Source organism: Mustela nivalis (genome assembly GCF_964662115.1).
Source record: "Mustela nivalis genome assembly, chromosome: 6".
Taxonomy (NCBI): Eukaryota; Metazoa; Chordata; class Mammalia; order Carnivora; family Mustelidae; genus Mustela; species Mustela nivalis.
Genome location: NC_139025.1, coordinates 116,241,598 through 116,254,171, shown reverse-complemented (window position 1 = coordinate 116,254,171; position 12,574 = coordinate 116,241,598). Strand labels below are relative to the sequence as shown.

Here is a 12,574-nt window from a genome sequence, read left to right as displayed (position 1 = left end):
AACTGTTCTCTTCCTAGTTGATTTACCCCGAGCCATGCCACACTTCCCTCTTCCTGCTTTCCTCTCTTCTTCCCCTCCCTCCCACTTTCTATAAAAGGTCTGGGGTGACCATGGTGGTCTCAGGATGGTTTTAAGGGTCTCCTATCCCTCCCACGTCTGGCCTCCCCTTCCCAACTCAGTCTCTGGGAAAGGCTCATTTTGGGGGTATGTGTGTGTATAGCTACCTTTTGCAATTATGGCAAAAGAGGTATAATGTAAAGTTTACCATCCTAATCATCTCTAGGTGTGCCATTCAGCAAATGTGAAGTACATTCACATTATTGCACAGCCCGTCTCCAGAACTCTTCTCATCCTATGAAACTGAAACTCTACACCCATTAAACAACGGCTCCCCATTCCTCCCTGCCCCAAGCCCCTGGCAACCGCCTTCTGCTTTCTGTTTCTATGAATTTGATTGCTCCCCATATAAGTGGAGTCACACAGTATTTGACCTTTGGTGACTGGCTTATTTCACTTAGTCTAATACCCAGGGAGGCTTACTTTTGTCCCAGGCCAGGCCCGCCTTGTCTCCCCTCCCCTGCCTTTGCAGGTGCTTGTCCCTCTGCCCCAACCGTCCAGCCACACCTGCTGTGACCCCATGCATCCTGCTGGAACCAGGTCTGGGACTCCCTCCTCTGCCCCGCTCTGCACCTTCCTCCTTCTGTCTCAGATAAAGACTTGCCAGGCTGGGCAGAGTATTCCTTCAGGGATTATGTCTGTGTGTCCAGGCCAGAGCCAAGCAAGGGATAGGTACCCGGGGGACTATTAAATCATTATTGAGTAAATAAATGAGTGCTTGAAGGAATGAATGAATGAAAGAAAGGTTAAATGAGTGGATGTTCAAACCCGACCCAGCTTTTGCTTATATGGAAAAGAATAAGAAATGGTGCTTTCACTACTTCAACTAGATTCCATGTGAGAGAACAGAAGAGGATTTTGGGCTCCTGACTCATGCTTGGACTCAGGGATGCATCCTGGTGCCTCACGGGGCAGGCTGGTGCCCTGCCGGGAAAATAGGGGTAAGTGGCACGGCAGGAGGTAGGGGTTCTTTTTTTGTTATTTGTTCATCAAGATTTTTTTTTTTAAAGATTTTTTATTTATTTGTCTGACAGAGAGAGATCACAAGCAGGCAGAGAGGCAGGCAGAGAGAGAGAGAGGAGGAAGCGGGCTCCCTGCTGAGCAGAGAGCCCGATGCGGGACTCGATCCCAGAACCCTGAGATCATGACCTGAGCCGAAGGCAGCGGCTTAACCCACTGAGCCACCCAGGCGCCCTGTTCATCAAGATTTTTAAAAAAGATTTATTCATTTATATATTTTAGAGAGGGGAGAGAGAGAGCAAAGGGGCAGAGAGGGAGAGGGAGAGAAGCAGACTCCTACTGAGCACAGAGCCCGACATGGGGCTCAATCCCATGAACCCTGAGATCATAACCTGAGTCGAAATCAAGAGTTGGACACTTAACCTAGCCACCCAGGTGCCCCAGGAGGTAGTGGTTCCTAATGTTTAGTCTCCTCTGGGCCTGGCCTTAGTTCCACAAAGAAAGTCTGGAAACCTCAGTGAATTTTATCAGGTCAGGGCTGGATAGTGCTCCCATTTTACAGATGGAAACACTGAGCCTGGGGTAGCAGACCAGGACCCGTTCCCTCTACTCCTAGTTGCCTCCCTGAGTCCACCTTCTGTGGTTTTCAAGAGTGAAACTGCAGACAGAGGCCTGGCTCCTGCAGGAGTCAGGAAAGGCCAGGGTGTGGGTGAGAATGGGAGGCAAGAGCGCTGACTTCCAGGGCTCCCTCCTGGGCCCCAGCATGAAAAACCTTAGTGGAGCCCTCCAGTCTCCTTTCTTCCCGGGGAGAATGGCGACTTAGAGGCTGCTGGCTTTGTCTAGAAGAGCCTGGCCTGTAATTAGCCCATCCCAGAGGGTCCCTTCCTGCTTCCCACAGTGGCTCCTCTTGGCCTCTTCTGTTCACACCTGTGGGCCCATCCCCATCCCCAGGGAGCCATCTCCAGCTCCCAGGTTGAATTCCTGGTCTCTGCTCAGAGCTGAATCCTCCCAGCAGGGACGTCTGTGAGTTCCTGGATCCTCCCAATAGTGCTGGCACATTTATCCCCTTCTACAGAAGGGATGGACCTGGACCTCAGGCCTCCTGATTCACAGGCCAGTGTTGTGATTTCAGTAGCCAGCCTCCTCCCTCCAGCAGCCTCTCTTCTCCTTCCCCTGCCCCGCCATCCACCCCCCCCACACACACAATGGAACAGTCCCAGGCCCACTCTCTGCGAGTCACAGCACCAGAAGCCTACGGGGTGATAGAATCTTGGACTCAGCACTGGTAAAGCGAGCCATGGCAGCCCCTCTCCATTGCACAGATAGGAAGACAGGCCGAGAGCAGGAAAGAGCCTCTTTGTGGTCACTCAGTAACGGTAAAGGCAAAATGAGAAGTCCGGTTTCTTCCCCCCCCCCCGCACTGATAGTGGGGGTTAGGGCCGGGGTCTGGCTACCTTGAGACTCTCCCTTCTGAGTGGTAACTTGGATCCCATCTCCATGTCTCTGGCACCGTTGGGCTGCTTAGCCTCCCCTTCCTGGCCTCCTGCTCCAGGCTTTGGCACAGAGCACTGTCCTGCAAGTCTCAGGTCATGCTGCAGTCCTCTAGCTGGCAGGAGCTGGGGCTGCACCCATGAACCCTGGGCTTGCCTGACAGCCCCTCTGCCTGGTTCAGAAGGGATACATTTCCTGAGGTAGCAGAAAGCAAAGGGCACTAGTGTCTCTGACAGCATCAGCAGCACCGACCTTTGCTTCCTATGGTCGCTCAGCTGTGCTACCAGCTCCAAGGGCTCAAACTCCCAAGCCGGCGTCCGGCCTGCTTGGGGGCCCTGCAGACTCTGGGGGGGGGGGGTGCAGAGACCAGCACCAGTCCTTCTCTGCACTGGAGCCAGACGGGGCAGGTAAGTGGGGAGGGAGAGACAGGAGCGGGCAAGGGAAGCACTACTTAAGCACCCAAGAAAGCCCGAGAAAATGTGCCGTTTAGGCGGAGAGACCAGCTTCACCGTCAGGCTCAGAGAGACAGAGAGAAAACCAAAACCAAGAGCAGGAGAGAGGAACAGAAAGGGAAAGACAGAGTAGAGAGAGGGAGAGACATAGAGATGGACTGAGAGTGAGGCAGAGACAGAGAGGTAGAAGGAGGGACAGAAAGGTGGGAGACAGGCAGACTGAGCCAGACAGGGTGAGGGTGGGATAGAGAGAGACAGTAACGGGGATGGCAAGAGAGACTGATGGACTGGGACAGACTGGCAGCAGAAGGACAGGACAAAGAAAGAGAGAAAGGAGCCAGATGGGAGATAGTGGCAGACACACCCACCGGTAGGCACCAGTGGGCAGAGCTTCTGCTGTATTCTTATCAGACAGAATGCTGAGAGGTATGTCTCAGGCGTGCATCTTAACCAACTCTGGGGGTCTTTGCCGAACTCCAGGGACTGGGTCCGAGACAGGGTCCCTAACCACAGAAGGGAGCAGAGTCCAAACCCTGGAAAGGGTGATTTCTGGGCAAGGACCTGTGAGCTCTGAGTGTACAAAGAGGGTAGGAAGAGGGAGGATCTCTGGCAAGACTTCTAGCTCAGTCACTGCCCTGGCATATCATGTCGTTTCTCTGAGCCTCAGTTTCCTCTAGATGTGTTGGTGAATATGGGTAGAGCAGGGGTCTCTGAGATCTCCTTCTGGCCTAAGATCTGACCTCAGCTCAGGCTTTTTCTTTGCAGCTAATTTACTGCTCTGTCCTATTTAACTCGTGATCTCTACCTCATAATCCAAGATGGCTGCCTGATATCCTGCCATCGCAACTTCATTTCAGACATCTGGAAGGCGGAAGGAGTAAAGAAAACATCGCTCTTTTAAAGAACATCTCTTTTCAGAAGCTATAATCAACACTTCTTTTTCCACCTCATTGGCCAATACCTAGTCTCAGGGCTGTATGTAAGCTTCAGGAGAGGCCAGGGGGATGGTGCAGTACTAGGCTGGGGACTGAATCTGTTTCACACAGCTCAGGGATGCCTGTACACAACAGGCTTTCAATACAACCTTAACATGTTTACCTTTGATTTACTAGTTGAATAAATAAACAGACAGACAGATAGATAGGTTTTAAATATACATTTCAAACAAATGAAAGTCCCCCTTCATTTGCACAAAGTCATTTCTCCCCCTAATGTGACCACTATGAACAATCTGCTGTGTGTCTTCTCGATTCATTTTTTAACCTTATTTACACACACACACACACACACATGCACGCATGTGTGTATGAGCACACGTGCGTGTGCACACCTAGTTTAAAGCAACATGGAGTGGGACTGTGATTTACGAACTGCTTAGCAATTAGCATTTGTGGTTATTGTACCTGGCACTGTCTTGGTGGTTTTACCATGCCAGGCCATGAGCAAGTACCTTATCGTATGGACTTAGCAAAGCTGAGCCATGGATATTGGGCTCATTGCCAAGTTTTGCATTACCAATGGCCTTGGGAGATGCCCACTTCCCTTCGTATATATGCAGGTGTTCTTTGACGGTAGAGTTCTTGAAAATGGGCCGAAGGTGAATTCTCTCTTTGAGTTGTGAGTTTACCCCTTTCTGTGTAAAAATCTCTTCTCACACTGGGCCCTCTGTCTGGGGTCTTCACCATCATGGGGAACCAATCTCACAGCCTGAAACTTGCGTTCCTTAGGCTGCCCACCCTTTTGTTAACTGTACCTCCCTTTTTGGAGGTGGAGGAAGGGGCCTCCCCAGGCATCGATGGCCTGGGGATTTAGGGCTCTGCCATCTTTACGGCTTCCCATCTTCTTAGTGCTTCCTTCCCTTCCCTAGTGCTGTTTACTCCTCTGGGGAACCTCCTCTAGAAGGAGGAGGAGGGGAGAGCATGGTGAGCCTGAGCCTGCTTCCAGCTGACGGAGGGGTGGAGATCGCCTCCACCGGATGGACAGATGGATGGATGGAGATCGGCCCACTGTCCCTGCATCCTCAGGGGGTCGAAGGCATGGGCTTGGGATGAACAGCAGGCCCCCAGAACCCCAGCCTTCTTCCGGAGAGAGACTGGGCCATGAGGAATTGAGGAGAAGGCTCTCCCCCCTTAAAGGATTGTTCCTGAAACTCAATCCCCAAAGCCCCATGAAAGTGTGACAAAGTTTCCCCTTCTGGTGGTCAGGGCCCTCAGCCCAGCTGGGCAGCAGCAGGAGGCTGATCGGGTTATTAAAAGCTTAGCCGGTGGTTCCCCTCTGGCTTGGAACAATTCATCAGGCCATGGCCTTCCGGGGGTGATGGATGGTGACAAATGAGAGGAGGTAGGGGGTTCCTGAGCCCATCCAGGGCCACAGCTGGGGGAACTCAGCCATCAAAGCCTTATGCAGGCTTCTTCACTAGAGGTGACTCTGAGGGCCAGGGAGATCAAGTTTCGGGCAAATGGTTTCTGGAGGTGGAGAGACTCCTCTGGAGACAAGCCATCCTGTGTGCTGTGTGGGGCCCAGCCTGGCTGTGGGCCGGAGCTGGAGAGATGGGGGTGGGGTGGGCTTCTCTGATTCTGCACCGGTGGATGCCTGGGGTGGGGGAAGGAGGCCTGAGGGGTGGGAGGAGGGGCAGGGCCAGAGCCAGTGGGAAGGAGGGAGCTTTCTGGGAAGAGGAGCTCAAACACCTTCCAAAGCAGGTGCTGGGGACCCTGCTTGGGGGCCTTCTGCTGAGACTGAGCAAGCAGCCAGCCCTCCGGGATCCTAGCCAGAGCTGGGGCTGGCACTCAGAGGAGGAGGCCTCAGTTGTTGGGGAGTACTCTGTGGCTGGAGCCAAGCCTCGTGGGCCAGGTAGGACCAGAAGAGGTGGGGGAAGAGAGACAAGGCACTTCAGTGGGCACAGAGCCCCAACAAGGGCCTTGGAGGCAGGAAGGTGGCTGGATTGGTAGGGGGAAGCAATTCTGAGGGATGAAATTGGAGACCTGGAGATGGCTGTGCTGGGGGGATTCTGGGGGCCAATGTCGACTCCAAAGACAGGGAGATGTCAGAAGTATTGTGTCTGAGTATGGTTTTCTGGGAGAGGTGGTTGGAGACCTCTAGCCTGCAGCCAGCAGGGAACAAGAAGAGAGAACTCAGAGAGAGAGAGAATCCAGGGGATCTGCCTAACAGTCAGTTCCTCAGTGAGGAGGGAGGGCAGCACGAAGTCTACATCTCAAGGCCAGACCATGGTGATACAATGCCAGGAAGGCCGTGCCAGGAAGGAGAGTCAGGGGCTCCTATAGCTGGGGGAATCTTCATGGCCTTCTGGCCAGTCCTTCTTTGAAGGCCGGAAACCCTCTGAAGCATCTTGATGCTACCACCCTCTTCTTGATTACCTCCCCTGATTGGGGGCTCATTCCTCTGCATGAGCAAGAAAGCTACTTTTGTCCTGGGCTGAAATTGGCCTCCCTAACTTCCCTCCTCTGAGTCAGTTCTCTGGGAGGGGAGGGACACGCTGCTCCCGGGTCCAGACAGCTACCTTCCTCCTACTCCTCACTAGTGTCTACACTCACACCAGAGCAATCTGGCTGAGATCCCTCATGGTTGATGGTGTTGGTGGTGAGGGGGACAGGAGAATTCCAGGAAGGGTGTGTTGGGTGATGCTGCTGCTTCTTCTTCTTCTTCTTTGTTTTAAGATTTTATTTATTTATTTGACAGACAGAGATCACAAGCAGGCAGAGAGGCAGGGAGAGAGAGAGAGAGACGGGGAAGCAGACTCCCTGCCGAGCAGCGAGCCTGATGTGGGGCTCAATCCCAGGACTCTGGGATTATAACCTGAGCCGAAGGCAGAACCTTTAACCCACTGAGCCACCCAGGCTCCCCTCGGGTGATGCTTCTGATCTACCCTCATGGCAAGGGAGGCAAGAGGTAGAGAGTGAAGGGGTAGAGAGCCATCCACTTCTGTCATGAGCTTAGTGGCCAGCGACATGCCTTCCAGCCACTGAGCGGGGCCAATCTGTGTCTGGGGACAGGTTAGGCATGGGTGTCAGTTTGATACTTGGATGCTGTGTCAATAAAGGCAGACCCGGAGCTCATTGGCCTGCATGGGGTTGAACCTGACTTGGCTGCCTCTCCACATGAAACCTCATGGGCAGGACCAAATTGCACAGGAGGCCATACCCCTTCTCCTGGACCAAACATCCCTTGGGCATTTCCTGCTGCAAAACCGGGGATCAGGGATGGTACCGAGGCTCCCTGAGGGGTCACTGAAGTTCAGGTGCTGTGCAACTTTTGTGGGGATCCAGCTCAAAGCAGAGAGCCCGGGGCTGGGATGGGAGGGTGGTGGGCAATGGGGTCTCTGGACCTTCTCCAACTTCTCACCGTAGTTCTGACCATCAGGCCCCAACTTGTGCTTGATTTGTCTGTGTCTGATGGTCCTTGGAATGTGACCAAAGTTTGATCAAGGTCCTGGTACAATACAAGGTTCTGGGGGCGACACCGAGGTTCCAGGAGTTTTCGTGGTGTTACTGTAATTCTGGGGATAGTGCTTGGATTCTGGAGGTGCTCTGGAGGATCGGGGAACCCCTGGGGATGTTTCTGAGATTTGGGGGATGCTGCTGGTCTTCCTCATTGCCTCTGGCCCACTGTTAGCTCCTTTTAAGCCTAGCACTTGGCTCTTTGAGGATTTTGATAACCACAGGCTGCTGAAGGCACACACGTGGGCCTCTGTTCCTGGACGCAGACATTCCTCAGATTTAATCAACTTGAACAAAAACATGGGGAGGAAGGAAGCCCTGTCCCAAGGACTTTATGGACCAGCTCCCAGCCCTAGGGTCAGAGCAGAGCAGCTTGGTGCCAGGCCCAGGTAGCAGATGGCCTTTGTCTTCTCGGAACCCAGAAGCTTTTTGTGACCCCTGTCTTATAGTGAGCAGGGCTTAGGCACCCCCCAATCTGTATCCCTTGTGTCCTGGCCTGCCCCTCAGGTATTGGCACCAGCCTCTTCTTCTGAATGTACCCATGTGGGCTTACGCAGGCTACAGCTAGGTGGCCCGGACCCCTGCCCAAACTTCTTGCCTTCCAGACTCCTCTTCTTAGCTCTCCTAAGGCACCTCATTCTTGCTACCATTGCTGACCCTGTCTGACTTTGGGGCTCTGCTCCAAGACACCTCCTCCAGGAAGCCTCCAAGACTGTCCGAGACATCTCCTTATTCTTCCTGCCACCTCTCTGCTGGGAGCTTCTGGAGTCTGTTTCTGAAGTCCCTCCACTCTCCAGCCCCTCCTTCCCTGATAGCAGGTACCAGTCTCTGACTCTTCTGGGCATGAGTCAACCTTTAAAGCCAACTCCCATGGGTCGGTTGTGAACTCTGCTGCCAGGCAGAGGAATTCTTCAGGAGCAACTCATTACCATTCTTCTCTTGCCAGTACGTTTCCCGGCCTACCTGTCGTCTGGCCAGATGACACCTTTCCTGACACTTTGGCACCAGCTCTCCCATTTCACAGATGCAAGCACAGAGCCATTCCAGCTCCAAGCTGAGGAGGTGTTTTGGGGTCAAGAAGTGGGGTCCCTCTCCCAGCCTGAGCCATACAGCCACCCAATATCCGTGGATCATGGATCTCTGACCAGGCTTCCCTCCCTCCCTGCCCCTACCAGGGTGGATTGGGAGTGGGGGTGGGTAGAAGACAAAAGGGGATACCTGGGTAGTCACAGCCTCTGTGGCTTTGACCTTCTTACTAAAGCTAGTGTCTGGTGTGCTGGCTCCGCATTCTTGGGCCATGAAGTCATTGAGGGCAGGGAGTAGGGGCCGAGAGAGAGAGAGAGAGAGAGAGAGAGAGAGAGAGAGAGAAGAGCCCACAGGCAAAGAATCTCCAGGCTGGAAGTCCCACCCCTGCTGGGACAGAGGAGGGGTTGAGACCCCAAGAGGCCTAGGGAATCCCTCACAGTCACACAGCCAGCGCCAGCATTCAAACCTAGGTAAGGCTGCATCTGCGACAGGGCCTTTCCCATTGCCTTATAGGAACAGTGTTCCTTCCTCCTGGGCCAGCTCCTGCCCATTGCCAGAAGGGGCCCCATCAAGGTGCTGCCTTCTGTCCACTGTGCCCACCCCCCAGCAGAGAAACAAAGCTCACAGTTTCCTCACATCTGGTTAGGGCCTCCCTGAAGGCAGCCCCTGCATCTCCCCAGTGAGGGGGGAGGTGATATCTTGGGCACTGGGGTATCCCTGGGGGAAGCCGCTGGAAGGTAACCACTGGAAGTCCCTTTCGGCGAGGAGTGGGGTTTGGTTGGGGAGAGGTGCGTGGGGAAGGGACTGGGTCTGGAACTGGGTTTGATCTCAGCTGCACCCCTCCCTGCCAAGCTGGCTGCAGCCTCTGAGGAGGAGGGAGGCTCCTTCAGGCAGTCTGAATGTCTTTCCTCAGTGCCCAGCTGGGTACCCCTCTCTTCCTCCAGGTCTCTGCTCAAATGTCACCTCTTCTGAGGGGCCTTCCCTGACCATCCAGCCTAAAGCAGCCACCTCCTTTCTGTCTGTCTCTATTTTCCCTCTTGTCGCTCTGACACCTTTGTCTTCCCACTATGCCCCAGTGCCTGTTAAGAGCCGCTCTCTTGCTCATTGCGACATTCTCCGCTTGTAGAACCTTCCCTGGGGTGCCATCGGGATGTGATGAACCTTTGTTGCATGAATGGATGCATGAAGGAATGAATGAACAACCCACATGGGGGAGGCTTCCTCCAGGCAAGGAAGCAGCTTCTGACAGAGTTGCCCAGTGATGACCATCTCTGCCTTGTATAGAGGGAGAGAGCTCCCCGTCACAGACCAGATTCCAACTGCTGGAGTTACCACCAGGCAGATCTAAGCAGATAGAAGTTAGTTGCCCTCTAGGCTGAGGGTCCAAAACTCCTGAGCAGAGAAGGGAATGCAGGCTCTGAGTTGGAGCAGAGGCTACATACTGGCCTGCCTAGTGCAGGTCAATGGAGGAGTGACAGTCACTAGAATGAACAATGGCTGGGCAAAACCCAACTTGTAAAGTCCTCGTTGCCTGAGAGCCTGTACTGTATGTGCGCTGGCAGAATAAGGGAGGAGGAAGAGAAGAGGCAGCGTTCTGCTCCCAGGTCCTCAGAGCCAGGCTTCGGAGGCTGGATTCACCCCAAGTTCCCGGGAACAGATGGGCAGTGTGGGCTCCTGCATTGCATCACAGAAAGTTTAGGCTCAGTTCTGAGTCTGCCTCGGACAATTCTGTGGGGTGGGGGAGGGGTGTCTGAACCCACTTCCTGGAAGAGGGTCACTGGGAAAGGAGTGGAGAACAGCCAAGGCCAATAGAGCATTCAGGTCCTAGTCCTGGAAGGTTTCATGGGCCTGGCTGCTAGGTCTAAATGGGAAGATTTTAGGATTTCAAACTTTGTCTCTGCTGAGCCCACACTCCCTCAGGGGGCTGTTCCCTCTTCCAGGAACACGCTTCCCTTTCCCCACACCCTCTACACATCTGACTTTTCCTTGTTCTCAGATCTCCGTGAATCAGGTTTCTTTTTTCGGGAATCCCCCATTTTTTTCGGACCAAATTCAGCTTCCTGTGGTATACCTCAGGCATTCTGTGCCTTCCCTTTGTAGACAGGAAGGCTCAGACTGGTGGTTATTTACCTACTTTTCTGTGTCCCCCCGGAAATGTCAACTTTCACATCCCAGGGTCCAGAATAATGCCTGCCTTAGTAGTTGTTCAATGAATTTATGCTAGAAGAATAAATGGATGAATGCCTTTAGGAAAAAAAAAAAAACCCAAAACTTGTGGAATGAGTGCCTTAGCTGGGGAGGGCCAGGGCAACCTCCTGTTTAGGGGGCCTGACCCCTGCCCGGGGACAGGGCCTGAGAACAGTTCACTGTCTTTATCTGCATCTTGTCTCCCTTCTGGGGCCAGTTGGGGGAGGGGAGCCAGTCAGAGGTACAGCTTCTTGGGCCGGGGTTGGGGGGTGGTGGATGGAGAGGAAGGAGGAAGCCCCAGTTTCTGCCTGGGCCCAGCCTTCCTCACCCTCACCCTCACCCCACAGCGTGGGAGGAGCCCAAGGCAGGAGGGGTTCTTCATGCTTACTTGCGGGTCTGGTTTGTGTTTAAAGGCCTAATCTCTGCCTCAAAAGGGTGAGTTATCTCCTTTTGAAATCAAGTGGAGAAACTAGAAGGTTTTACCAATGAGACACATGTTGCCTCCTTCATGGAAACCCAGGGGAAGGAGTGGAAAGGCTCTCCCTCCCTGCCTCTCTCCCTGCCTCCAGCCCCAGCTGTCTCCTTGGGTTGCTGCATGCTGGACTGTGTGTGTGTAGGACCCTGCAGATGCAGAGGCCGGAGGAGTAGGTGCTTTGGGTAGGCGCAGGAGGCAGGTATGTGAGCTGGGCCAGCTGCCTGGGACCCTCCTGGACACATCCCTCCGGGGCTCCAGCTACGGGTGGAGCTGAGGCCTCCTACCTGGGAGGGACACTGTGTCAGGACCATGATATGATTCCATCACTGAGGGCCAAAGGAGCCAGACAGGGGCAGGCTAAGGCTGGGGGGTGGGGTGGGGGTGGGGAGGTGGTCTGAGCGGGGGAGCCAAACAAAGAGGGGGATGGGGCTGACCCCTGAGGGCAGGAGGGACCTGGAGCCCAGCTGGGAGGGTCCAGCTGGGTTGGGCCCGCCTGCTGCCCGCCCACCCTTTCATCTCTGTAGCTCCTTCCTCCCTGCCCTTCCTTGAGTGTGTGTCTGTGGGTCGTTTGGGTGGCTTTGGGGAGGGGGAAGGAAGGGGGGTGTCTATGCGGGCAGCTTGGATTGGACAAACTTTCTTTGAAAATGGTCCTTTGCACAGAGGCTGGTGGTCAGACAAACAGTCAGGCGTTCCAGCAAGAGCCCAAGGACCCCGAGGGGCACACTCGTCCCAAGGGGATAACTATCTCCTGCAGGAGCAGGCAAGACGGGGCGGGAAGGGACGGGAAGGGACTGGAGAAGCCCTTCCCCTTTTCCCGTGCTAGCCGGCCCAAGCCCTCTCTCCCAGACGGGCTTTTCCCAGAGAGCTAAAAGCAAGAAAGTAACCTTCAGGATTAAAGAGAAACGCTTCTTTGTTTGGTTTCTTTCTTTCTGTTTTTTTTTTTTCCCTCCCTAAGCCTCTTTTCACATCTGTAGTGGTTTTCCCCCACTTGTCCAGGGGAGGGGGGGCAGAGAAGAAAGGCCAGAGAATGTCGTCCCAGGCCGTGGGGAACCAGACCTCCTCCGGGGTCACAGAGGACTACTCCAGCTGGTACATCGACGAGCCCCAGGGGGACCAGGAGCTCCAGCCGGAGGGGTGAGTCTGTCTGCCTGCAGAGTGGGGTGTGGCAGATGATGGGAGGACGGGGAAGCCCCCTGGGCAAGGTCCTGGGCCAGGCTGTCACTTAAAAAGCACCTGTGTGGTTTGTTAAAATACAACCTCCTGGGCCTTCTCCTTGCAAATTCAGATCTAGCCGGTTTGGGGCGGCTTTGGCCAGTGGCTGGGAGGCAGAGTGCTGGCTGAGTGGATGAGAGAAGCTCCTCTTGCCTTCAAGGGGTTGCTTGTCCCTAGGGTGACCATTATCATTAGGGGTG

The 12,574-nt window shown here is 54.3% G+C and overlaps 1 protein-coding gene across 8 annotated transcripts in view; it reads left to right on the top strand.

Annotated features, from left to right (window-relative positions):
* The first annotated feature begins 2,808 nt into the window (after nt 1–2,808).
* Nucleotides 2,809–12,574, top strand: part of STRA6 (signaling receptor and transporter of retinol STRA6) — a 30,181-nt gene continuing 20,415 nt past the window's right edge. Inside the window, exons 1-4 of one of the 8 annotated variants that reach the window (XM_082735826.1) lie at nt 2,882–2,975; nt 11,257–11,361; nt 11,823–11,922; nt 12,159–12,296. In XM_082735826.1, the coding sequence (XP_082591952.1) occupies nt 12,190–12,296 (107 nt within the window). In that variant the 5' untranslated portion in view covers nt 2,882–2,975; nt 11,257–11,361; nt 11,823–11,922; nt 12,159–12,189. Of the gene's footprint in view, nt 2,976–5,797; nt 5,871–11,106; nt 11,123–11,256; nt 11,362–11,580; nt 11,923–12,117; nt 12,297–12,574 lie in introns of those variants that run through there. The other 7 variants (XM_082735825.1, XM_082735824.1, XM_082735830.1 and 4 more) reach the window with 7 other exon arrangements.